Raw genomic sequence first — 25738 nt, forward strand, 5'->3', positions numbered from 1 at the left:
TGCATCACTGCAATGTATTTCAATGTTGTTTTCTGAAGGCATCTTTAGTTTATTGCTGATCTTACACTTACATGATGTTTTGCTTCTTCTGCCTAATGCAAGCACTATGGAATTTTTTGCGAATGGATAAAAATTGAATATGGCTGTGCTGGCTGGGTGCTGAAGGGAGCTGTAGTTTATAAACATCTGGCGGGCACCAGGTTGGCCGAGACACAGGCTTGAATATTTTTCTCTCCTGCAGCAAATCACATGCTAAGTGAGCTCCCTGTAGGATTCAGCTGGCCCAGTTCCTAAAACAAATCCGCAATCTACCAAATATGGCTTGCAGAAGAGGGCAGGGCAAAAGGAGGCCAGGAGATCTTAAATAAATGTATGAAGGCCACTTTGGCAGCCTGGATGCTTATTTCTTGATTCACCTGGGCTGAGAGCAGGCTGCCTATTCTGGTGGATTTGGACGGGGTGGAAGGAAACAGGAAGGAGGAATGAAATCTCCTTGCCCAGGAGAGAGAGGGGCTTGGGCAGCAGTTCCTCAACTTGCTGCGGATGAGAATGCACGGCTGCACTGGGGCAGGGACTGGCGGGAGTTGTAGTCCAAAACATCTGGATGGCACCAGGTTGGGGACTGGCTGCCCTGAGGAGTAGCAAGTAAGCAAGCCCAGCATTCTAGAGGAGCACACCCAAGCAACACAGAAAGGAGTCACCAGGCTGTAAACAATGATGCTTCTGAGAGAACTGGGCCATTGCTCTCTACCTCCCAGGCCACAACATGGTGACAGTATTGCATGATTACAACTTTATACGATCATGTGAAGCGACAAGCTGATCTGCTGCAGATGTCGGGGACTTTCCCGAGCCCAAGGGTCATATTCCCTTTGGGGGGAACCATGTCAGTGGTGGGCAGGGTGGAGCAAGAAATTTAAGTGCTACCTTTGTGCGGTATTATTTATTTGTTACACTTATACTCCCCAAAGAGCTCAAGGTGGCGTAAAATGGTTCCCCCCTCCTTACAACAACCCTGTGAGGTAGGCGAGACTGAGACTGGCCCAGTGACACATGCAGTGAGCTGCATGGCCAAGTGGGGGTTTGAACCCTGGTCTCACAGGTCCTAGCCTGACACTTTAACCACTATGCCACGCTGTCTCTACCCGGGTAGCTGGTCTCTACAGGCATTTGGCACATGCATACCCCACTCCACCCTCCATCCAGACAAGCAAAGAACTATGACTGCAGTTCAAGCAGTTCATCCCAGCAAGGCAAAAACCACCTGAAGAGGGTGCGCAGCAAGGCCAGTGAGGGTTATAGCCTGGGAAAAGCCCCAAGGGCCAGATGGAGAGGCCTGGAGGGCCACATATGCCCCCCTCCTGGGTCTGAGGTTCCGCCTACCCCCAGACTAGCCTGGCAGAATCTGGCTGCTGCTTTTGAAAAAACAAAAACCCAATGTATTATTCATTCCTTTATAGCCAGAGTACCAGCAAAGGAGCACCTCCGTTTTTCTAGAGAGAAATAGCAAAATGTGATTCCCCCCAACAGTCTGCAACTGAAAATAATGGAGATGTAATCCATTTATCTTTGTTTCTGCAGCCAAGGCAGCAACAATCACCTGGCTCTGCAGTTGCCATAATTGCAGTGGTCTGTTGCTCTGACGGGTTTATGTTGTGTTGGCCAGCCTCCCAAAAACTGTAACCGATGGGGCTACACAATCTAATTCTGGCTCCTGGGGCATTATTCTGCTATTTCACACTTTTTAAAAGGGTCTTTATTTGCTTCATTTACTTACTCGCTTGTCAAAAAAATATTTAGGCCTTACCTTCCCCATTAACCTCCCAAAACCACAAGTATCCAAACTAGCTTACAAACATATTTAAGACAATGTGAGCCACCCCATACACTACAGGCTGAACCCCTCTCCCCAAATCAGGGGTGTCATCAGCAGACTGGGGGTGGTGGTACTCTGCACATTCCTGGGCAACCTCCCAATAAGTTTCATGGACTGGAGCCATAAGGCTGGATTGCTATACTGTGCTCTATGTGGGGCTGCCCTTGGGCCTGGTTCTCAAGATCCAGCTGGTGCAGAATGGGGTGGTCAGAATGCTGTCAGGAGCTTCTGGTTGAGAACATGTGACACCACCGGTTATACAGCAGCACTGGCTGCCCATCTTCGCCAGAAGCGGCTTAGTCATGCTGGCCACATGACCCAGAAGCTGTACGCCGGCTCCCTCGGCCAATAAAGCGAGATGAGCGCCGCAACCCCAGAGTCGGCCACGACTGGACCTAGTGGTCAGGGGTCCCTTTACCTTTACTGTACGGCTTTATGTGTTTATCTGTGGAGACGCACTTCCATTTTTATGTGATGGCTACAGATATGATTCAAAATTCGTGGAAGAAAAGGCTATCAACGGCGACTTGTCACAACGGCTATGCGCTGCCTCCAGTAATTGGTAGCATTTTAAAATCAAGATGGCGGACTGAGTCTTTCAAAACTCAGCTGATTTTAACCAACTGCAAGAATTTTAACTACATTTTGCACGATGGCTCCATAGATGAAGCAGCTGGGTTCTTTCTGTTCAGATACAATTGGGCACCATTTCAAATCCAGATAGCGGAGTGAACCTTTCAAAACTGCATTATTTTTAATTTTATTTTTTTGTTTCTTATAGACTTCCAGAGCAGCCCTGGGTATGAGGCTGCTCATATCTGATGGGAACAAGCCACCCACAATCAAGGCAGGAGGTTGGACAAGATGACCCTTGGGAGGTTACTTCCAACTCTACAATCCTATGATCCTAAGGCCATGTAGAGAGGCTGCAGGGACAGTCCCACACCTGAGCAAAACACCCCCTTTTTACGCGGTGCCTTTTAAAATGAACACCTGTAGACTCTGTCTCACGAGCAGCTGAACCCAAATACAGGCTATCTGTACCCAGGTACAGAATAATGTGCGAACAACCCTTACAAAGCACACACGTGTGAGAGTGTGAAGGATCAGGCACCTACCCGTTTTAAAACGCTGGTAAATGGGACCTGGGAAGGGGCTTAGGTGCCCCAGCCAAGTTCTGATGAGAACCTGCGGGTTTGCTTTTGGGGTCTTGTGGGTATTTAGCACTGGGCGGGAATTCGCCCCATCTCGCCTCCCTATCCCAAGAGACTTCATTCGCTTTTCGGACCCCACATTTCTGATAACCTGGACCATCCTGCTCTCTGTCTGGAAATCTCCTAAGCTGAAGATGGAAAAACACCATTCAACTACTGAGGTGAATTGGCTCTGACCTCCACAGGTACTTCCAAGTGTTGTTTTTACTCAGTGAAGGGAATCAGGGGTATGGGAGACTAGTTGTTAGTCTGGGCTGCTCCAAGAAATTTCTACGCCCCTCATGATTTGATCCCTCAGAATTTGATGGTGAGCAGAGACGTGTTATTCATTTACTGCTTTGACATCCCACCTTTTTACTCCAAGGCACTAAAAGATGGTGTACGTGGCTCTCCCTTTCCTCATTTAATCCCCACAATAGCCCTGTGAGGTCCGTTAGGCTGAGAGGCAGTGACTGGCCCCCAAGTGATCGTCACATGGATAAGGGGGGATGTGAACCCTAGTCTCCCAGGCCCTACTCCAACCATTACACCACCTGGCCCTCCAGGCTAGCCAAGGGGATGTGGCTGAGTGGGTGTGAGAGTTGAGGCAAGAGACCTGTGATAGTCCCACTTGTGCTCATGTGGCCAACCAGCTAGGGATTTGTTAGTCACGCAGTGCTTCTCAACCTGTGGGTCCCCAGATGTTGTTGGACTACAACTCCCATCATCCCTGACCACTGGCCATGCTGGCTAGGAATGATGGGAGTCGTAGTCCAACAACATCTGGGGACCCACAGGTTGAGAACCACTGTTAGTGGGACTCAAGAGCCAAGCGGTTCACCCTTTGCTGATGCCAGCTGCAAAAAACCTGCCGTTCCTTCTCTTCTTGGAGAAGCCTTTTGCCCGAGTTCCCCTCCTCTCGCCCTGTGGATTCTCGTTTTGCCCGCTTTGCAAGAAGTTGCGCTCATTACCTCTGTTGCAGATGGTACAGAAGTTGCTTGGTCCTTCGCTGTGTTTCTTCAGGTGGTCGGCCATGTACGCCGCCCGCAGGTACTTCCCGCAGACCTGGCACGGGACTTTGTCTTCGTGGCACGCCAGGTGCGAGCGCAGCCGGTCCCGGGTGGCAAAAGAGGCGTTGCAGGTCTGTGGAGAGCAGCAAAACCCACATTAAACACACAAACACACGCATAGGCAGGCAGACACACACCGCTACTACGGTTAACACTACGGTGACGTGAGGCTATTGATTTCAAGAGGGGCACCGAAATCAACAAGCAGGCTTCCAGCACCTTCATTTACGATGGCAGAAACGTTTGAGGAGTCAAGCCCTGCTTTGCCAAGTGCACCCCAGCTCAAGAAGCAAGCAAGCAAATTCTGTTTTCGGGCACATCCCCAGCTTGGTGGGGAGTTGTTTTGGACTACAAGTTCAATCAGCCTCAGCTGGAGCTGATGGGTGTGGTAGTCCAAAACATCTGGAGGGCCCTGGCTTGGCCGAGGCTGCTCTAACCCACCAGCTTCTTGCAAACACAGGACTTCAGGTCAACACAGAGTGTTGTGGTATCCGGAAGGGCTTTTCCACATCCTACTGAGGGCTCCCCTCTACAGAATGAAGAGAGAAGCAGAATCGAGCAGATGAGCTCCACGTATGGGCTGGAGCAACTCCAGAGCTCCTGACCAGAGCGGTGACAGCCCAGAGTGCTTAAATTTAATTTAAGTTAGTTTTATTGATCTCCCCTGCCATTAGGATTTCTTTAGATATCTTAATTATTCATGGCCTTCCGTGCTGCTCGCTGTTCTTTTTAATCTTCTGTAAGCCACTTGGAACTTTTAAAATAGAAAATTGGCCTGTAAATAAGTAAATTTTAATAACTCAGTACCCATGATTAGAATGGGCGCCTGAGCACATCCATTATTCAAAGGGAGCAGTTTAAATCACCAATGCTAAAAAGACACAGCATCCAAAGTTCCCCTGGGGACTCCATTAGATTGCAGCACTTTGAAGAGGATAAATGCAATGCATTGCTTATGACTTTCTAGACTGCTTTCTCAAGATGCTTTGGACTACAACTCCCATCAGCTGTGGCATCATACAAGGATGTTGGCTGGGGGCTGATGGGAGCTGTGGTCAAATACGGCTGCACTGGCTGGGGGCTGATGGGAGCTGTAGTCAAATACGGCTGCACTGGCTGGGGGCTGACGGGAGTTGTAGTCTAAACCATTTGGAGGGCACCGCATTGGCAAAGGCTATTCTAAGAAGCCAGGGCTCTTTTTGGTCTCCCCAAGTTAGCGCTCTTTCACTAACTCTTCCCAAACACTATATGCTCCCCACAATGAAGTGCTAGATGGTTCTACCAGGACGATCATGATCTAAGTAAGAGGGAGAAGATGGGAAGGACAGGAGGAGAGGTCCTCAAACAGCAGTAATGAGGCTGTGGCAAGGAAAGATGAATGAAGATGGGAGCAGGCAGGGAAGGGAAGGTGGTGGAGGAGAGAGAGGCCAAGCAGAAAGTGCCCCCGGGCCAGATGGAGAAAGGCAAAACTCCTGGGCATAGGGGAAATCACACACAAGGCAAGGTAGGGGTGGGAAGGCAGAAGGAATAAAGAGGGAATATGACAGCCACAAGTAGCGGAGAAAACTAAGAGCAGGGGAGGCGAGAGGTCGTTCTAGAGAAGCCACCAGGGCTACGATTCAGAGGGAGTGCAGGAAAGCCACCGCAGGAGAGGCCATTGTGTGCGCAGAGTTAAGCTTCCTGCTAATCTCACTTTCCACAAAAATAAATAAAAGAGCCATGTTACTAGCCCTCATGGCTCTAAGGCAAGTGTATGTGCAGGGTGGAGGGAAGGCCTCCAGTGTTTCCCTATAGTATAAGCAGCAGCAGAATAAAAAGGGGGAAATTCGCTAAAATGATAGACCAGACTATGCAATATCAATCGGAAATGGCTTCATTTGCGTAATTTAGGCAAGCTTCAGAATTCTTCCATATATAATACGTATCAGTTCTGAACACATGCAAGCCTGACTCTCACCAGAGCAGTTTTAGAAGCAGAAAAGGTTATGGGGCACAATTTGAATCCCTACAAGTGAAAACCCCTGCTCAGCATAGAGGTCAACCCCTCCCTATTAAACATCCTGCTCCCTCCGGGGCCCGTGTGACGGCACACAACGCCCATGTTGGATCCTAGACTAGGGCTGCCTTTGTAACGCCCAAACACATCTCTTCTGGGCAGAGGGAGAAAGGGCTAAGAAGTTCCACAACAGGAACATCTGCCAGGGATTCCCTGCTCTCCTTTGAATTCTAGAGTTCTGAAGATGATCAGGAGTGTTAAGTTGCTGCTGCATATGGAGTCAGACTCTATTGGTCCATCTAGCTTGATATTGTTCATGCTGATTGGTATCAGCTCACCATGGATTTGGGCAAAGAATATTTCCAGCCCTATGTGGAGATGGCCACTGGGGAACTGAGCTATGGCCCTTCCCTATCAGCGTTACACAGTTACTGAAGCTGGCCCTTAAATGATGTAGAATGGCGTTAACAGAGAGACTTCATTGCATAAGCAAGTTCTGTTTTTTTAAAAAAAGGAAAGAAATGAAGATAGACCACTGTTTTCTCTTGGTCTGAACAGACTTTAGGTCAGGTCCCTTGGTGAATAGGCAAGGCACTAAGAGGAAATTTCTGCCTCCTCCTGCAGGATCCAGACCAGAGCACAACAATAAAAAACACAAAATTATTTGTGATTTGTCCCATGAATGGATTTCACTAAGAAATGACTCTGACATTACAAAAAGCTGTTAAGTCAGAAACAGATATATAAAGTTCAAAATATAACCACTTGGACATTGCGCTGAGCAAAACAGGGGCAGCTTTCATTTAGCAAAAAATAAACTGGGCACAGAGACTTTAGAAAGGGTTCCGACACAAGCGATACCCACTGTCGTTTTAAAAGTGCATTTTGCATAACCAATGGATGAGAGGAAAGTTGTAGTTCCCCAACACAACCAGTGAAGTGATTACCTGTGGGAAACCGATAGCAGTTCCTATGATGCAGACTAAAATATATAAATCTTTGGGCTGTTAGGACAAGTGTTCAGGTATAATTTCAAAATGACTAAGTAACAGGCACATTCAGAGCTATAAAGTGGAAAACAAAGAAACACAGCAAGCCTTACTCATGGAAAGGACGCCAAAGGAGTGAACTTCAGAACAACCCGCTGGGAAGTTCTCCTGCATAAGCTCCATGGCAGAGCTTGTGCAGCACAAAGTCCCAAGAGGCTGAGTCTACTTTGTCACCAGTATGCCACGCAGCTCACTGGAAACAAAAACAGGTATCAAGTGATTTGTTGCTGCGTTTAATTTGCTTATTTCTTTTCAAGCCAGGCATTATGGAGCTCATTCTCGATCACAGTTAGTTATTGAGCAGACTGGCAAAAATCATTCTTTCAAAGAGAACGAGAGAAATACAGAAAGAGTCCAGAAAGCCTAAAATCAGAACTAAAAAGAAAAAGAAAACAAGAGACAATACAATCAGCTTTGAAGGAAACTAAACATTTCAAATTTTAAGAGGTTAATGTCTTTAAATATACAATTTAAGATTATCAGAGAGCGCTGTTAATAATAATAATAACAAAGGAAAACTCCAGTGCTTTCCTGTCAAGCATTGCAAAGGCAGATAAATATACTAAAAATAGAGAAGTTTTTAAAAAAATAAACAGTGTTTAAGAAATACCTCTTGAAGTTTCAACTGCTCTAGGGATGTAGATGTCTCTGAGCTTATTCCATGGAAGCTGGCAATTTCCTGCTAATAGGCAGGAAGTAAGAGAGATTAGATAAGGAAGAAACTCATTCTGCAATGAAATCATTTGGGAAAAGCACGAGTTTTCTGAATGCTGATTTTAAACTTTTTGTTTTTCAGGGAATACAAGTCTAGCTCGCTTGAGAATCAGGTTTTGTCTCCTAATGCTGAAGATGGCCAGATGCTAACTTAAATGTGGCAGGTAAAAAGGGAATTACCCCAGGAGATGGCCCCACAATTAAAAATGAAAGCAAGTTAATTTCTTCTTCCACGCTCAAATCAATACTGTGAACTTCTATACCTGCCTTTGATGACCCTCTAGAAGTTCTGGATTACCAGTTCCATCAGCTCCAGCCCAACACGGACATTTTGGGCAACAACTCCCAACCGCCCCTGCCATGCTGGAACAGTCAATATGGCCATGCTGGTTGGGAACAATGGGAGTCATAGACCAAAACATCCAGAAGGCACCAGTATGGACTGCACAAATTGTGGAGAGCGCCCACATGGAGGAGCCAGTTCATGCAAATCACTCTTCTGCATGAGCTGACTCTGGCCACAAGGCTGAATCCTGCCAAGAACAGTTGCATTGGGGGGCGGCCACAGCGTGCATGGGACAGCCCCCCACCCATGTTACACCCAATTGATCTTCATTATCTTGGTCGGTCTGGGGTCGCACACATGGCGGTGAAGGCAGAGCGACTGCAATTCTGGCTGCAACAGAACCAGTAGCATTCCAGGTTTTCCTTCTGCGGCTGAGTTTTAAAAGATACAGGAACTGATGGGGGTGGAGTGGAAGATGACGCCCATTAACCCCTTGGATTTCCCCCTCCCCTCCTCCCATGAAAAAACTCATCTGAGGCACTTTTCCTTTCTGCCCATCCTCACTCTTAAGGTGACCAGGTGAACTGGTCTGCTGAGTTCCACCTGGTGTAAACACGAATAGCAGCGAGATCAAGTTCCTGGAGGGTGTTCCCTGCAAAAAGACTGCCCTTCCAAACCCTGAATCAGCTCCAAGTTAAAATTAGATAAGGAAAATATATTTGACCTTGCTGCTGGAAATGGATGGTGGATTGTAGAGCCAGTGTTGACGAGAAACTAAGTGGGCTGCAAGGCGATGATCGTTAAATGATGACTCACTTAATGAACCTTTCTATGGCAGCCTTCCCAAACATGGCACCCCTGTCCTGGGGTCGGGAAACTCCAGCCTGTGGCTTAGCTCTGGCCTACCAGGCCTCTCCATTGGGCTCAAAAGGCTGTTTCTCCAAAACCAGACCCAATTATCATATATGGTGTCAGCTGTGGGGCAAATCCTGGCATGGCTACAAAGGAAGAATTGGGAGCTTAAAGTGAGCTCATGGTTGTTCCTTTGCTGGCAGAAGCCACATTGATTCAAGAGATTTCCACTGAAACCATGGCTAAACTGGTGGTGGTGGGGACATAATTTTATACAGTAGTTTCATTGCAAACGGAATAGTAATTTCGTTGTGTTACTGAAGCAGCAATGCCCCCTCAGCTGCAGTTCCCAGGGGCTTGGGAACCTCTGCGCAACCGAATTTGAGAGGTGGACAGGACAACCCACCTGTCAATCATATGGCATATTATAATGATGTCAGGTGACTTGACTGTTTGGTTGTCTTGCAGCAGTGGGGCGAGATATGACTTGCCCTGGGGGATGGATGCTTGTACAACAAGTGACACTAATTCCATTTACCACTTTCCCCTTAAAAAGGCAGGCACAACTGTAGAGAAAGTTGTCTTTGCCATGGTTATATTTCTCTGTAATTATAACTGTTGGGGATTTATACATTTGCACAAAAGGGACGTGCACTACCTTGACAGCTAAACCCAGCTGTCTGTGCTTTTGTTTTTTCAAGACACTTGTGCAAAAGACAGCATGCATTTTATAAAGCTCTATCTGGGTAGCCAAACACAGTGAAAATATATTTTAAGAAATAAATCCATGTGAAATAAATTTATCTCAGACCAAAACTTGAATGCAGCAAAATAAAGGTGTTGGGTAGGAAAAACCAACAGCCACATGAATTCTTTTGCATTGAGATACTTAACTCCTAGTTAGGAGATGGGAAAATATAAATAAATAATAACTTTGAAAAAAACACCAAACTAAAAATATGGTGAGAAGAGAAGAATTTCTGTTTTGCAATGGCACTGGTAGAATTGCATGCTTTTGAGAAATCCGACGGGTTCAGAAATGGAAGGCAATCTTAAAAGAGAATAAGGGCTGTGCCGTTTAAGGTCAGTTGGCACCGAAATAGTTGCCAACTGACCAGAAAAAAGCACAGCCACTGCTGAGTTCTTCTGCCTTTAACAGTTAGCAGCTTCATTTGAAGAAATCAGCAGGGCAAGGTTTTCACAGCATGGAGATGAACACAGCCACTTTATAATGTCTGCATGTTAAACCCCTGTTAAAAGGCACAGCAGCAGAGGCTGGTTAAATAAGTTGTCAACCTTTAGTTTGCAAACTTGAATTTACTGGCTATTTGCGACACACCTTAATAATTCATCTGCTCTTGAGCAGCTTCAGGACTGAAGCCTATGGAGAACCGCTAATTATGATATTAAAATTTGCAGGTCATATAAATACAGACTGATGCACCCAAATATAAAAAGATGTATTTAAAAAAATAATTCCCATAAACACCCTTAATGGGATCTTCAGGATGCCTTGCTAAGTATCATTTATTCCCAGCTGAACTGAAAAAAGTTATATTTTTCTCATGCCAACCAACACATAGCTTTGGATCGTCTTCCCAAACTGGGCGCTCTCCAAATGTTTTGGGCTCCAAAACATCTGGAAGATGCCAGGTTGGGTGATGGTGGTTGCCACAGTTTATTTTAAACCCCTTAATCTAATTGAGGTTAAACTGTTCAATTGTCTTCAAGATCTTACGTGTTTGAGGTGCTAAGATCTTCACAACTTCTGCAGGGTTTTGGGGGGGAGGGGGTGTTGTGCAACATATATTTAAGATTACAAAGACCTTTGGGGGTGACTTTAATAAAAACAGTGGGGGGAAAGGGATTACAAAATTGACCCAGTTTATTCCCCATACTGTAGGGTGCAAACTGTAGAGCTAGCCAGTGGATAGGGGTGAGGGAGGTGCCAGATGGAATCAGGTGTCTTTGCCCAAACTTTGACAAAGGGAAAATCTTGCATAGGAAGACACACAGCTGTGTCTTATATTGAGTCAGATTACCAGTCCATGTGGCTCAGCATTGCCCACACCCGTGGTTCCCAATGTGCGGCACACGCCCCACAGGAGGGCAATTTTATTTTTAAGGGGGGCAATTTGAGAATGAATTATTAACAGTTAATGGCCTTTTAGGCTTCTTCCACATGGATAGGAGTTCACTTTTTGAATAATAAGAATTACAAGTCACAGGGGGGAGGGCATCAGGATTTTAGAGATGCTTAGGTGGGGCATGGCCAAAAAAAGGTTGGGAATCACTGGTCTACACTGACTGAAGGTTGCTCTCCAGGGTTTCAGGCAGATGGCAATTCCAACCCTGTGCCAGGGACTGATCTTGGAACCCTTTAATGGATTCCTTTTAAAAACAAACCAAGTCAGATGCTTGGTCCACCTAACTCAACGTTCGTGACGGTGACCAGCAGAAGGTGGCTCTCCCAGCTTTCAGGTAGAGGACATTGCCACCTGCCTTCAGGGATTGAACCTGGGACCTTCTGGTGGGATAGGAGCAGGGTGGATAAAAATCAATGATTTTTTTAATTGATTTTTTTTATTTAAATCAGATTTTTAAAATAAAATGCGTTTGGAGGAAAAATCTTTCTAAATATAGTTTTCTATTTAAGTTACATTATAGTCCAAAGGCTATTCATCAGGAAATAAGGATTTGTTTTAAGTTTTTCATGTGTGCTAAAACTCAGTCTAAGCTGGTTTTTTTTAAAAAAACACACGTTTAACCACATCAGTTAACAAACATGGATACATATGCTATAATGTTATTGCTTTAGTTAAATAAATTGTTTAAACTATTATTAAGGAAATGATTCCCCCCCCCAATAAAGTACAGCAGAAAAGGTGTCCAAATATAAACAGTTAACTTATTAAACCTCACAATAATTTCATAATTATCTATGTATTTCTACTAGTATAACCAAATCAGTAATTTTTGATATAACTAAAAACTACTCTGAAAATTTATTATTCCAAAAATGAAACCTTCCTCTGGTTGTAAATATTAATATTATGCCAGCAAGAATGAGTCTTTCTGTAAAAAAAGAGAGATTTAACCAAGTCTTACTGACTAGTGATTTAAAGTGATTTGATTTAAATCAAAGGCACCCTGGGTAGGAGAGCTGGGCGGGGGGAATCACACCTGGCAACCAATGCACCCCTTTGGTTTCAGATAGTACATGGGTAGACGAGTCTAAAAAGCCCATGGCATGTTTTGCTGTGAGTTCCTTATAAATTTATATAGAGTTAACGCTAAATGAATTACTTCCGGTAAATGAGTCACCATAGCCACTAGAGGGCCATGAAAATTTGTGCCCTGGAGTTTTTAGACTCGTCTATCCATGTACCAAAGGACGCGGGTGGCGCTGTGGGTTAAACCACTGAGCCTAGGACTTGCCAATCAGAAGGTCGGCGGTTTGAATCCCCGCAACGGGGTGAGCTCCCTTTGCTCGGACCCTGCTCCTGCCAACCTAGCAGTTCGAAAGCACGTCAAAGTGCAAGTAGATAAATAGGTACCGCTCTGGCGGGAAGGTAAACGGTGTTTCCGTGCGCTGCTCTGGTTCGCCAGAAGCGGCTTAGTCATGCCGGCCACATGACCCGGAAGCTGTACGCCGGCTCCCTCGGCCAATAAAACGAGATGAGCGCCGCAACTCCAGAGTCAGTCACGACTGGACCTAATGGTAAGGGGTCCCCTTTACCCTTTACCCATGTACCATCTGAAACCAAAGGGGCACAATGGTTGCCAGATGTGAAACAGATTGGCATTATTTTTGGCTCTCCTGCCCCACTTATTCTGCAGGAACCTATAAGCTTTCTTCACCTTACTACTGATTGTACCGGCCACACTACAGAACCCTCTGCAAGGAGCTCTGGGTGCCTTCCCTCTCCCCCTCTCTTTCCCAAAGTTTGTATTGTAGCTGCTGCTGATTTTTTTTTTTTTAACAAGCCCCAGCTTTACAAAGAAGCAGATCATACTCTGACAAAATGGCTGTGCTCAACCCTCGCATCTGCATACCCCCCCCCAACCTGGTGACATCTGCTTCAGCAGAATCCTCACAGATGGATTTAAAATATATTAAGTTTATATAAGGAACTCACAGCAAAACATGCCACGGCATTAAAGATCACATCCCACGCCCCCAAGAAAAAAAGAGTAAAAGCAGTGATATCAGTATTTCGCCACAGTAGTTCATGCGTCGGCTACTTCAACACTGGATTACCGCAATGTGTTCTATGCTGGGCTTCCCTTGCGCTCGATCCGGAAGCTGCAGTTAGTGCCGAATGCTGCAGCGCAATTGTTGACAGGAGTGAGGCCATGTCAGCATATACCACCTGGGCCCAGAGATCTGCACCTGCTGTACAATTTGCTACGGGGCCAAATTCAAGGCGTTACTGTTAGTATTTAAAGCCCTCAGCAACTTGGGACAGGTTTACCTGCAAGATTGCCTTATCTCATATACACCCACCTGTTTCTATCAGTGAAACTGGCAACATTATAGGTGCCACATAAGACACATTCTGCATCTGAGAAATCATTTTTTGTGCGCTTACACTTCGGAACTCCCTGCCTATTGACACCAGGCAGGTGCCTTTGCTGTGCTCTTTCCTTAGCCTGCTAAAAACGTTTTTGTTCAGGCAAGCGCCATCCAGAAACAGAACATTGATGTATGTTTTAATCTGTTTTGAGCTTAATCGCTGATTTTAGCTTTTGGATGTTCTAAAGAGTTCTTTTAACTGATAGTTTTATTGTTTTGTAAACTGCTTCGAGGTTGGCTTTTCTCTTTTGACGTTCAAGCAGTATATAAATTTCACGAAACAAGCAAGCAAGCCAACATGCCTGTCTCGTATGTGATCACCTTTTTACCACTCAGAAAGGAGAAGGGTGGCAGAGGCCATTGGAGAAATCCAATCAGGTCACAGGTAGAGCAGCTAGGAGAAACGATAACCAGCTTGAACGCCCATCGTGTCTTAAGCCTTAGCTGGGTTTTGGAGTCGCCCCCTCCCCGCAAGGAGCTTGCCTCCTCCCTGAAGCAAGTCCGGGGATGTTTACTGTTCTTCAAATCCAAACAGAAACAGTTACGTTAACTGGGAAAGGAAGGAAGAAAAAACAGCCCCGCCCCACCTTCCCCAAAGCCGTGTCACAGTTGAATTTGAGCAATGCTCTGTATGTCCCCTTGCTAGGAAAAAAAAAGAGAAAAGGGTGGGGGGAGCTTCCAATTTTGCTCAGTGCGATGTTCAAAGGTGGGGGGAGGAACCCACAAAAAATGTGTTCAGCAGCTAACTGGAATTTCCCTAAAATCAAGGAGGGACCTTGAGAGCCCACCTGCTGACGGGCAGGCAGGACGAAGAGAGAAATGGCTGGTTGCAGAGAGAAAAGGTTGATCGCCTAGGGCGAGCAGAGCGGAGACAAACACTACAAAGGTAGGGATGAGATGGAGGGGCAGGGAGAGGAGAGACCATACGAGGGAGGGGAGGAGAAGCAGATGACATTGGGAAGAGGGTGGGGGGAAGGGGGGGAAGGAGCGGAGTGTCTCTAGAACAAGTTTACAAGGAGCACGGTAAATTCCAGGTGTACAGAAGAAGGCTTGCATCTCCACCACCTTCTTCAGAGGCTTCCTCCCCATCATCACAGACCCTCCTCCATCCAGTAGTTCCTACCTGACATTTGTGAGGTCTCTCTGACGTGTGCACTTGTTTGATGTGCCCGTTCAGATGGTCAGGCCTTGAGAAAGGGGACACAAAGAGAGATAAGCTGGAGTTAGGTCTGCAGCATCTATTGTAACCAAACACAACAGAGGTTTTCTAGATTGGTGGTTCCCAAACATTTTCACACAACCCAATAAAGAAGATAATAACACAATCAAATTCAGAACATTAAGAGTTAACTGCACATTTGTTCCAAATCCAGTTAAAACTATTTAGTTTGATTCAACAAAATTGTTGAATTTGATCCAGTGATACCAGCTTTTCAAAGTCTGGTAGTCATTTACACTTCCATCGCACGAACAAAATATAGAAATGCAATATAATATCAAACATTAAAATTTTTCCTATACAGGGCTGCCTTCAGATGTCTTCTAAAAGCCAGATAGTTGTTTAACTGTTTGACATCAGTTGGGAGGGCGTTCCACATGGCGGACAGTTTGGGAAGCACTGATTTAATTGTTCCACAGAAACCAATGGGATTCAAATTAGACATCAAGAAGGTTGCAAACCTAGTAGAGTTACTGAAGAGTGAATCTCACACCAAACTCAGTAGGGCGCCCAAATATGCATACGTAGGTAGACAAGATCTCAATGTACTTCTCATAGGTCTTTTCCCAAGACTAACCCTTGGTGGACAGTGTTTGAAATTTGCCAGGCACATTTTGCACCTAGCTATCAACCACTTGTGACCAAGTGAAGATGCCTGGGCACCTGGATGGCACCTGACACCTCCAGTAGGGCTGGGAGATACCTGGTTTTCATATCATGATACATCACCAGTTAAACATTGTGATATATCACAATATCTGAAATAAGGCTGGAACTAGGTAGAGGTGAACATGGTAATGTCCTGGCAACTGCTACTACTTATGGGTCCAAGTCTAAAACTGATAATTTTTTACTTTAACATATTGTTACAACTGTTATGTTATAGAACTACTGTACCAATGATGTTTAAATCAGCACATTTTCTCTATAATTAAATCTGTAGACGTAATTAGTAGCATAGATATCAAAGGTTCCCTAAAAATTTGATTACATTACTAAACAAGAAAATAGCAAAGTCAGTAGATATTCAAATATAATTCATTATTGAGTCTTCGCTGAATGTATGCATCCCACAACACCAGTTCATTTGATTGTTTGTTAATTTTCTTTTCAAAACCAGGCCAAAATAGAAAGAATGGAATGAATACATTTTAACAAAACAATATATAAACAAATTATATATTTTTATTGTCAGGAAAATCTGCATTTCTTTTATAAACCAGGCCAAACCAGAAAGGGTGGGTAAAATTTTACAAAACAGAAATTATTAAATGAAATTTGCGTTTTGGTGTTCTCTGCCAACAGAGATGCCCTTTGTATTTGAAGAACGTTGTCAGCTGTGCTGAACACACTTTCAAATGCCACACTTGTTCCTGGGATAGCAAAAAACGTCCTTGAAGCCCTTTCAACATTGGGAAGGATGCTTCATGTGCCTTGCCCCCCCATGTCCACTCTTGGCATAGCCATATAAGAGAAAGTGGGGAGCATAGAGAGGTGGAGGAAGACAAAGAAGAGGTTCAAATGGCAGAGCAGAGCAGGGTGGGTGGGTGTTTTTCGTCTACTCTGGAGCAACTTGCAAGCCAACAAGCATATCAAAGCTGTATTTCCCTCCTGCTTGCGACTGGGGGGGGGGGGGGAGCCAAAGACTCGCAGAGTTAACATGGGCTGACAGCGTAGGCTGGATTAGTAAGAAACCTGTGGGCTGCTTCTGCCCCAAAAGAAAGGCACACACAATAAACACTGGGTGTTTCCCCCCTTTTATTCTGAAGCAATTTACAAGACGAGAGAGAGAGAGAGAGAGAGAGAGAGAGAGAGAGAGAGAGAGAGAGAGAGAGAGAAGCAGGGAAGAACTGGCGCCATAGCTGTCAACTTTTCCCTTTTTTGAAGGGAAATTCCCTTATTCCGAATAGGATTCCTCATAAGAAAAGGGAAAAGTTGGCAGCTATGACTGGGAATCGTTCATAGAGCAAGGAAGGAAGCAACTCAGAAGGGAAAGAGTTGAGAGAGAGCAAGCGAAGCACTGCAGGGCAGACTGAGCTAAAGAAACATGGGGCTAAAAAACGGTGTTAAATAAGCCTCTCTGCTTCTTGCAATAGTTCCATGGCTCCAAACGAAGCATCTGTTGGGCACACCAACAGAGTCAGGGAGACACAATCACCCCCCCCCCAAGCAGTACAGTTTTAAGAAGGGGCTGGCTACCGCTTACAGAAAACGAAGTGTGAAGTGTTGGCTGGGTTAATAATAATAATAATAAACAACCCAGTGCTTTTTGATGCTGGTTGCTGCTGCTTCACCAAAAAATACCACCAATGGGAGCAGGGAGGGAGACACACGTAGACACTCGCACACCCACAAGCAGTACAGTGGTACCTGGGGTTACAAACACTTCAGGTTACAGACTCCGCTAAACCAGAAATAGTACCTCGGGTTAAGAACTTTACCTCAGGATGAGAACAGAAAACGCGCGGCGGCAGCAGAGGGAGACCCCACTAGCTAAAGTGGTACCTCAGGTTAAGAATGGTCCTCCGGAACGAATTAAGTTTGTAACCAGAGGTACCACTGTACACACACACACAGAGAGAGATGGAGGGGAAAATGACAGAAGAGGGTCAAATGTCAAAGGGAGGTGTCTGACTGTTTTTTTTAAGTTTATGGTTTTATGGGGGGAAAGGGCTCCAGAAGTCTGAACCTGCAGGCTTTCTCTAAGCCAACTACCAGTCTGGCGCCTTTAAGCAAGAGCCTTGAGGGAAGAAGTCCCTGCTTGCCGTTTGGATGGCTGGGGAGACTAAGAGCTAAGCTCTGTTTGGTGATATCTGCTGGTTGATGTTTGAATAGTGATTTGTAGCTATATCCTGCTGCTGCAAGAGACAGGGAAGACCTGGCTGAGGTGCGAGTTAGCAAGGGCTGCACACACAGGAAGAAGCACCGGCTTCCTGGTTTTTCCAATATTGTGATTTCTGAATACCACACACACAACATGTGATAAATTGCAAAGTCGCTTTAAAAAAAAAACCAGTTATTGCAATTTGATCTAAAACCCAATATCAGGCGATACATCGATTTATAACACAGCCCTAATCTCCAGCATCAAGAGCTGCTTGTCAGGGGATCACTGAATCTGGACTGTTTTCACACACTAATACCACATCCTGTAGAATTCTGTTATATTTTATATGTACTAATGGAACGTATTTCTGGAACCAAAATGCTGTTTCTGTGCAGCCTGAGCAAGAGCAGTCACCACTAAGAAAAAGAGGTCGGAATGGGCCAATATATATGTGGACTGTCTCTGGATCAAACGACTTTTGTTCTTTAAGTTCTCAAAGTTCTTAACCTAGCTCAAGGTTGTCATCTCAGCTAGCCAGATGTTTAACTGAGAAGCAATCACAGTCAAATTGAAAAATAAGACGCCCAAAAATGGCAACTAGACATTCAGTTTTGGCGACCTTAACCTTGCTTTAAGGAGACATTTGGCACCTACCTTTTATATCTGGGTTTCTAACACTGCTTGGACACAATCCCAAGGCAGAGAGGACCCCAGCCTCCATGATACAGCAGCCTTCTCCCTAAAACCTGGGGCCCTACCAATGTTTAGGTCCACAACTCCCACCAGCCCCAGCCTGTATGCAGTTGTAGTCCAAAACATCTGGAAAGCATTAGGTTGGGGGAGGCTGTTCTATAGCACTTTGACACCCACACCCCATTGGTGATAATGTCTGGTCTGTTTTCCTAGCGTCACCAAAGTAGATCCCAAAACGCTGCTGGTTTTTCCTGGTGGGAAGAAAGCTCGGCATTGTCTGAGGCCAAAAGCTGCTTGGAATGAGATTATCTCCCCCCCTCTGTCTTCTCACAACGGCTTTTCTGTCCTCAGCCAATTACATGCAGCTCAGCAGAATTCACCCTCCAGGAAAGCGAGCAGATAGGGCAGATCCCCAATTAAGCTGCTCAACCTGATGGGAAAGGCAGGTGAGCTGAAGTAGCCCAACCGGAGGGTCTGGTTTGGGCCTGAAATGCACCCCTGTGATCCAAGGCTCCTCCAGCTCTGCCCCCCCCAAATCAGCCCCTCATTTTAAGAGCCACTGTGAATGTTGAAACAGACTTTAAAAACCTTCAACGCACACATACCTGGGAGCAAGTCCCACCGAAAGCCGGTTTGCTAACTTATTTCACAGAATCACAGAATTGCGGAGGTGGAAGGGACTCAAAAGGCTTATCTAGACCAAACTCCGGCAATGCAGGAACCACAGCTATTTATTTATTTTTGCTAATTATTATATTACAGTACTTCTAAAAACATTTCTAAATTGTTTAATGTTGAAAAATCCCGTAAGAGGTATGCAAAAGCACCTTAGAAACAATATTATAAACAATAACAAAACCAGATCATACAACATAAAAACAGCATTATTAAAACAGAAATTTGGGGATAACAGGGCCCAACTTTGCAGGTCAAGGAAAGCTTAGGCGAAAAACACACTATTTCGACCGGGGGGGGGGGCGGGGATGATGCTTCTGGGCAAGTATGGAAAGAGCAGGACAGCAATGAAAAGTCAAGCTTTCCTCTGAATCAATAAATTTTAGTCCATTTATTATACAAGTTTGAGGCTGCCTTCTTATATCCACTTACATGGCAATAAGCACCACTGAACCCAAAGGGACTTTTGCATATGCAAAAATCTTACCCTGTCCCCTTATTGAGAAGCAAATTCCCCTTATTTTATTTGAAGTTCCTGCCAAGGGAATCTCCAGAATTGAAGCCTTCCTTGTAGTCTGCTAAGAATTGCCCTTTTGCAATGCCTTGCCTATTTTTCTTTTCTTTTCTTTTTTAAGGGGGTGCGTGCTAATAGAACTCCTTCCCAAAGCCTCTCCCTCAAATGGCAGGGAATCAGTTTTGGGGGGAGTGGGGAGAGAAAGGCAACACCTCTTCTAAAATGGTGTATACCGGTAATTAAAACAGAGGGGGCACTTTATGAACCATCAGGAAAGTCTTTAAGTGGTTGTTTATAATTCCTGCAAATGCATTTCTCTTTTTCAGAAAGGGACCTGTAGGATGTAATGTGCCTTTCTTCTGTATATTTTCAACTAACTAAGGGGAAAAAACAAACATGAGGATGTAATGTGCCTTTCTTCTGTATATTTTCAACTAACTAAGGGGAAAAAACAAACATGTTGATGTTTGAAATCAACAGGTAGCACTTTGCACAACAAAGAGACGTATGCTTGTCTGCTAAACATCTGCATATCAAGGTGCTGTAAAAAGGCACACCTACAGAAGGCAATCTAAAAAGCTGAAAATCCTCCTTTCTTAAGTTACCATAATCTTGAGCAGTCAACATTTCTGAAAACCAGGAATGTGGTGCTTTTTTTAGAAAGACATAAATTGTCCATAATGCAGTTGCTGTCAAATTTCTGTTACTAAATTTCCTCACAAACGAAGAGGAAATTAAGTTTTATTTGCCTCCAGCCTAAAAGTATTACGTACATGCTTTCACAAATAAGTTTCAAACATAAACAATCCCAGAAAAATCTTACCTCTAAATAAAGATAGGTGTTTAGAAATACTTTAAATACCCTTGTTTTAAATGTACCTTGCTTCGTACAAGTATTATTATTATTATTTGCAGGAACATAACACCCCAATCTCAACCATATTTACTCAAAAGTAACTTCCATTTGTATCAAATGAATTTACTTACAGCCTGTGGGTATGATCCCAAGAACCTCTGGTTAATAATAATAATAATAATAATAATAATAATGCCTTTATTGTCAATGTACAACCTGTGTACAATGTTAATCAGTTCTCCTGAACTCACTGAGATTTGTTTCACAGAAACTGCATTTAGGGCTGGAGTTCCACTCACTCCTATGTTTACTTGGTCACTAGGAAACTTCACTGGGTTCAATGGAAGAAAGCAGGTTGAGAGTTGCAGCCTGAATCAGTGTGCACACCTGGTTGATTCAGCAAAACGCCTGTCAACATTTTGTGCCCCAAGTGGTTAAGGCATAGATCAATCTTTACTTTTAAATCCACCCAACAGAAAATGCTCCTTCAGTTAGAACAAGGTGCTAATAATGTCAAGGTTTCAGGTTTGATCCCTGTGCAGTGTTTGTTTTTGTTTTTTTTGTAGAAAAAGTGCCACACTTTTTAACAATAAAAAAGAGGTGCTGATACTGCATACCATTGAATACCCCCTGGGGGAAAAGCACGGCCTGTATGGGACAACTACGTATTCCTGTACTGCAGGGGTTGTACTAGATCTTCAGGGTCACTTCCAACTCTACAATTCTGTGACTCTATTACTTCTGTATGCCTCTGAATGCCACTTGCTGGGAATCACAAGTGGGATAGTGGCTTCCCAGAAGGATACAGCCGGCCACTGTGAGAACAGGACAACCCAGGAGGGTTCTTTTTATGTTAGAGTTTTAGTCTTGTTCTTATTTGCTGTTTGGTGTTTTTAACTGTTTTTAATTATCTTAAATGCAGATCACCTTGAGATGATGGTTTAGAAGGCGATTAATAAATCAAATATAATAATAGTAATCTCCGAACCTTAAAGATCATAAAAAAAGTTATGGGTTTTGATTTTTTTAAGTGGCAGTCCAGTTTCAGAGGGGGAAAACACAACCTCTTGCTTACAGCTGAAGTTATCTTAAGCAAAATGCTACCACTGACAAGTCACGTCTGCTGTTCTTTTAATTAAACAACAGTTCAGGTCCATTTGCAGAAGTGATTATCGAACTATAGCCAGAAACAAAACAGGTACCTCTCCAGATAGCCCTCTCCAGTAGTTTTCGTCTACAGCTCCCATCATCCCCAGGCACCACAGCCAGATGCTGGGGTTGATGGCAGCGTGTTTGCACTGGCTGGGACTGATGCGAGTCGTAGCCCAGAAATATCTACAGCGCACCAGGCTGATGAAGTTTGCCTTGGTCAGTGGTATCTTTAGGAGTGCAAACGAAGCAGGATCTTATGCAAAACCAGAGAAATATTGAAGTAGGTGCAACTCCTGGGCTATTTTGTGACATTCCTACCCAAAAGGGGAAATTAAGAGCGGAGTCATCATATTTGTCTAAGTAAAAATTGATTCTCTCCACCACCACAATAGCGATTTTTGTGAAGGATTCCCCCAGTCTTTAGGTTGCCACAACCTCTTTAAACAAACGTGATTTCCTGAATTACGGAGACCTGCTTTGATTCGCAGTCACTCATACGGACAGAGAACACCACGCTATGGTGCAAGCCACACAGTCGTGTGAATCCACCTTCAACCAACGAAGCTGCCCTCTCCTTCAAGATCAACACACATGTACTGATCTGATTCCAGACGCTTTCTGCAAGCACACTCAACAATACTTACATCCATGCCCTGTAATTCAAGAACAGCGTTCCATTTCTCTCAAGTAAGCCATCCAAACTCCATCAATGTGAGTATCAGAAAATGCTCAGGACACGAAGGTGGAGAATTTGAAGTCCAGGTCACTCTCATAAAGAGAACCTTTGAGATCCAAGCTCTGGGGAGAATGCCCCCACTGCCTGGCCAGCCATGTGCTCCCTAGTGGTTAAGATCCCTGCAGCCCTGAGCCAAATTACTCAGACGTAAGCCCTACTGAATTACTTCCTAGTAAGGCTGCATCCCTGTGTACACTAAGCTAAGCAAATTCAGTCCGGAGCCTTGCGGGATTTACTTCTGTATCAACACGCGCATGCTATTAAGTCACTTTGAGAAGTTCCACACTATTCCCTGAAAGCACATTCTATGTACGTTTGAAGCACATGACTCCCCCTGAAGAATCCTGGGAACTGCAATTTGTTGAGGGTGCTGGCAACTGTAGCCCTGTGAAGGGAAACTGCAGTTCCCAGGATTCACTAAAGTCATGTGCTCAAAATATATGCTCAATATGCATTAAATGGATGGTGCTGATTTGCATCTTATGTGGCAGCCAGCATAGGCAGTCTTTTGCCACTATAAAAATGCGGAGGAGACAGCCCTCCCCAAGCACGTGGTGGACAATATACCTGGGACTCTCTCCATCTCCCCAGCAGATGTTCTGTCCTTCCATTCTGCAGAACCTGGGCACACCTGTGCAGTGGTGGCTCTTACCTTTAGCCTCCACTCCTCACAAAGTTCCACCTAGAACTGCACCCCACAGCAGGGTGGCCTCCAGATGTTTCAGACTGCAGCTCCCATCAGCACGATGCTCAGGTTAGTATACAATCCGAACATCTGCAGGAGGACATCTGCTGATGGACCTGTGACCTGCAACGTTCCAGTTTCTGCCCAGATCTTTGTGGGTGTCAGCTAACTGTCACACCAGCCGCCAACGTCTGGAAAGTCTTTTTGAATTCCAAACCCATGACCCCAGGGACACCCCCCTCTTACCTAGAGAAACCTTTTCCGCAGCTCTGGCAAATGTAAGGCTTCCCCACCGACCCATCGTGGGACCGGACGTGATAGGACATCCGGTCCTTCCTCTTGAACCGCAGCCCGCACACAGGGCACGAGTAGGGCTTCTCGCCAGAATGTGACAGCTTGTGCCGATTCAGGTGGTAAACGTCCCGGAAGATCTTCCCACAGATCTCGCAAGCCACCTGCTTCCTTGTCCGGCTCCGCTTGCGGGGGGCGGCCGTGTCATCCAGCCCGGGGATCCCATTCTCGCCCAGCCTGGGGGGTGGGAGGTCGATGTAGCCCAGCTGCAGGCTGGTGACGCCATGCTGGGCTTCGTGCTGGCGGAGGCGGTTGGCATCTGTGAAGACTTTCCCGCACAGGCCACAGGGCAGGATGCCAGCGTCCCTCAGACCCCCCGGGGCACTGAACATCATGGAGTCCAGCAGGTTGGCCTTGCGGGGACGCCCCCGACCCCGCTTGCTGCTCAGAGAGGGGGCACCAGTGCCAACGTTTTGGAAGGGCGAAGCCAGGAGGGGTGGCGAGAGAGGCCCAGCCACCATGGGAAGACGGTCCACCCCCTGCAAGACGGGCAAGGAAGACTGGGCAGCGGCGGAGAGGGCAGCCCGGGTGGCTTCATCCTCGGGCATGCCAGCGATTCCATTGCCATTGGGGGCCAACCCAGTGCCATTGGTCATGTCAAGGGGGAAGCCCAGGTCAGTGGTGCCTGCACCAGGACGGAAGAGCATGATGTCTGGGCGGGTGGCTGGAGGGACCAGAATCTGGACGTTGGACTGCTTGATGACCTCCTGGCAGATATCGATGACAGAGCGCATGAGAAGGAACTTGGCGGCTGTCATGAGCTCTGGGAAGCTCTCTAGGCGCACCACAATCCGTGAGGTGTAGGCAAAGTCCAGGATGTCTCCGAAGACCTTGGAGCTGATGGTGTGCATCTCCAGCTCCCGGCCCACCCCGCCGGGGCCGCCCCCGCCCCCGGGGCCGCCCCCTCCAGCGCCGGTCGCCTCAGCTGCGCCCCCGTCCGGCGCCCCGGCGGCTCCTGTACCTCCGGCGCCCTCAACGCCTCCACTCAGTCCCTGCGCGCTGAAGACCGACTCGAAGTACTCGCTGCAGGCAGCCAGGACGGCGCGGTGCGCGGGGAAGCTCTCGTCGCCGACGCGGAGAAGCACGTCGCAGAAGCGCCCGCCGTTCTTGCGCTGCTGGTTCAGGTTGTGCAGAAGGTCGGCGCTGTGCCTGCTCACCTGGTACGTGTAGCAGCCCGGTGGGGACGGGCCGCACGCGTTGGCACTGGCGGCGGCTGCAGCGGCGGCGGCGGCTGCTGCGGCCGCCTCGTTCACCCGCTCCATCGGGGCTGCTGCTGCTGGAGGCTCGCCTTACCTTCCTGCGCCTGCAGCGGCAGGAACGGCCGGCAGGGGGAGCGCGTCCTCCTGTTCCTCGGCTGCTGCGTTCACGCGCTCCCGTCGAGGGGGCTGGTGCGCGCGCCCGTCAAGCGGGGGAGGAGGAGGGAGAGGATGGGCGGAATGCAAAAAGAAAAGGGAGGGAGGGGGGAACCAGAATGGCGCACGCGCTCCGCCTCGCGCCTTCCAGAAAATCCCCGGGCCCCGACGGCGCCGTGTGTGCGCGAGCGCGCCCAGGAACCGGAGGAGGAGGAGATGGAGATGAAGGCGGCCCCGTGCGGGGGTTGTTGCAATGCAAATCCCAAATACAATTGCAAGACTGGAAGAGAAAGCGAAGGCAGGAAGAACAAAAGGCCGACGGCGGGGGGCAGAGAGAGAGAGCGCCCAGAGGCCGCAAAAGCAGCCGCGGCGGGCGGGCAGGCAGGCAGGCAGCCCCTTTTCGCCTCTCCCCCCGGGCGAGTTCCTTCGCGGCCGCCACGAGGCGCTGCAGCGGGAGCGGGACCGCCGTGGAAGCTGCTGTCGATGCTGCCGGTGGTGCTGGACGACGAGGAAGCGGCGTCGGTGGTGGCTCCGGCTGTGTTTTTCTCTTGGCCGCCGTCGGTGGGAAGTTTTCGGGGGCTGCCGGCACGCTCCGTCCGCCCGCCCGTCCCCCTCCCTCGGTGTATGTGTGTGTGTGTGTTTGGAGCGGAGGAAAGATGGCAGCGGCTGTACTTCCTCTTGCACTTTCACCCCTGGGGGGGGAGGGAAAGAAGGAGGGGGGGCCGGCAGTCCCGAGGTCCCCCCCGCGCTGCAAAAAGGAAAAAAAAAAGCGCTCCGGCAGGGGGCTGCGGAGCCGGCCGGGGCCTCGGATTGTGGGGCGCGCTGCAAACTTTGCTGGTTCTTCTTCGGCGCTGGCGGCCCCCCTCCCGATGTAGAAAGGGACCCCCCCCGCGCCCGCTCGCCTTTTCTCTCCCTCCCTCTCTGCAGCCACTGAAGCTCTTCCCCCCTCCCTCGCTTCCTGCCCCCCTCCCTCCCCGCATCCGCCAATGCAAGAGCAGCCAGAGGCAGCAGGCCGGCCCCCCACCCCACGCCACCACCCAACCCCCCCCTTCCTGGCCGCGGGGGC

The 25738-nt window shown here is 47.0% G+C and overlaps 1 protein-coding gene across 8 annotated transcripts in view; it reads right to left on the bottom strand.

Annotated features, from left to right (window-relative positions):
- The window catches only part of PATZ1 (POZ/BTB and AT hook containing zinc finger 1), a gene marked incomplete at its 5' end in the record, with an annotated part of 31287 nt that extends 6705 nt beyond the window's left edge, over positions 1 to 24582 (bottom strand). For 3 of the 8 annotated variants that reach the window (XM_083590071.1, XM_083590069.1, XM_083590067.1), the window contains 4 exons: positions 4041 to 4212; positions 7795 to 7866; positions 14736 to 14799; positions 23216 to 24582. In XM_083590071.1, the coding sequence (XP_083446197.1) occupies positions 4041 to 4212; positions 7795 to 7866; positions 14736 to 14799; positions 23216 to 24582 (1675 nt within the window). The remainder of the gene's footprint in view (positions 1 to 4040; positions 4213 to 7794; positions 7867 to 14735; positions 14800 to 23215) is intronic. The other 5 variants (XM_083590073.1, XM_083590074.1, XM_083590070.1 and 2 more) reach the window with 2 other exon arrangements.
- Between the last annotated feature and the right edge of the window lie 1156 nt (positions 24583 to 25738).

The sequence above is a fragment of the Podarcis filfolensis genome (genome assembly GCF_964270895.1).
Source record: "Podarcis filfolensis genome assembly, chromosome: 16".
Classification (NCBI taxonomy): Eukaryota; Metazoa; Chordata; class Lepidosauria; order Squamata; family Lacertidae; genus Podarcis; species Podarcis filfolensis.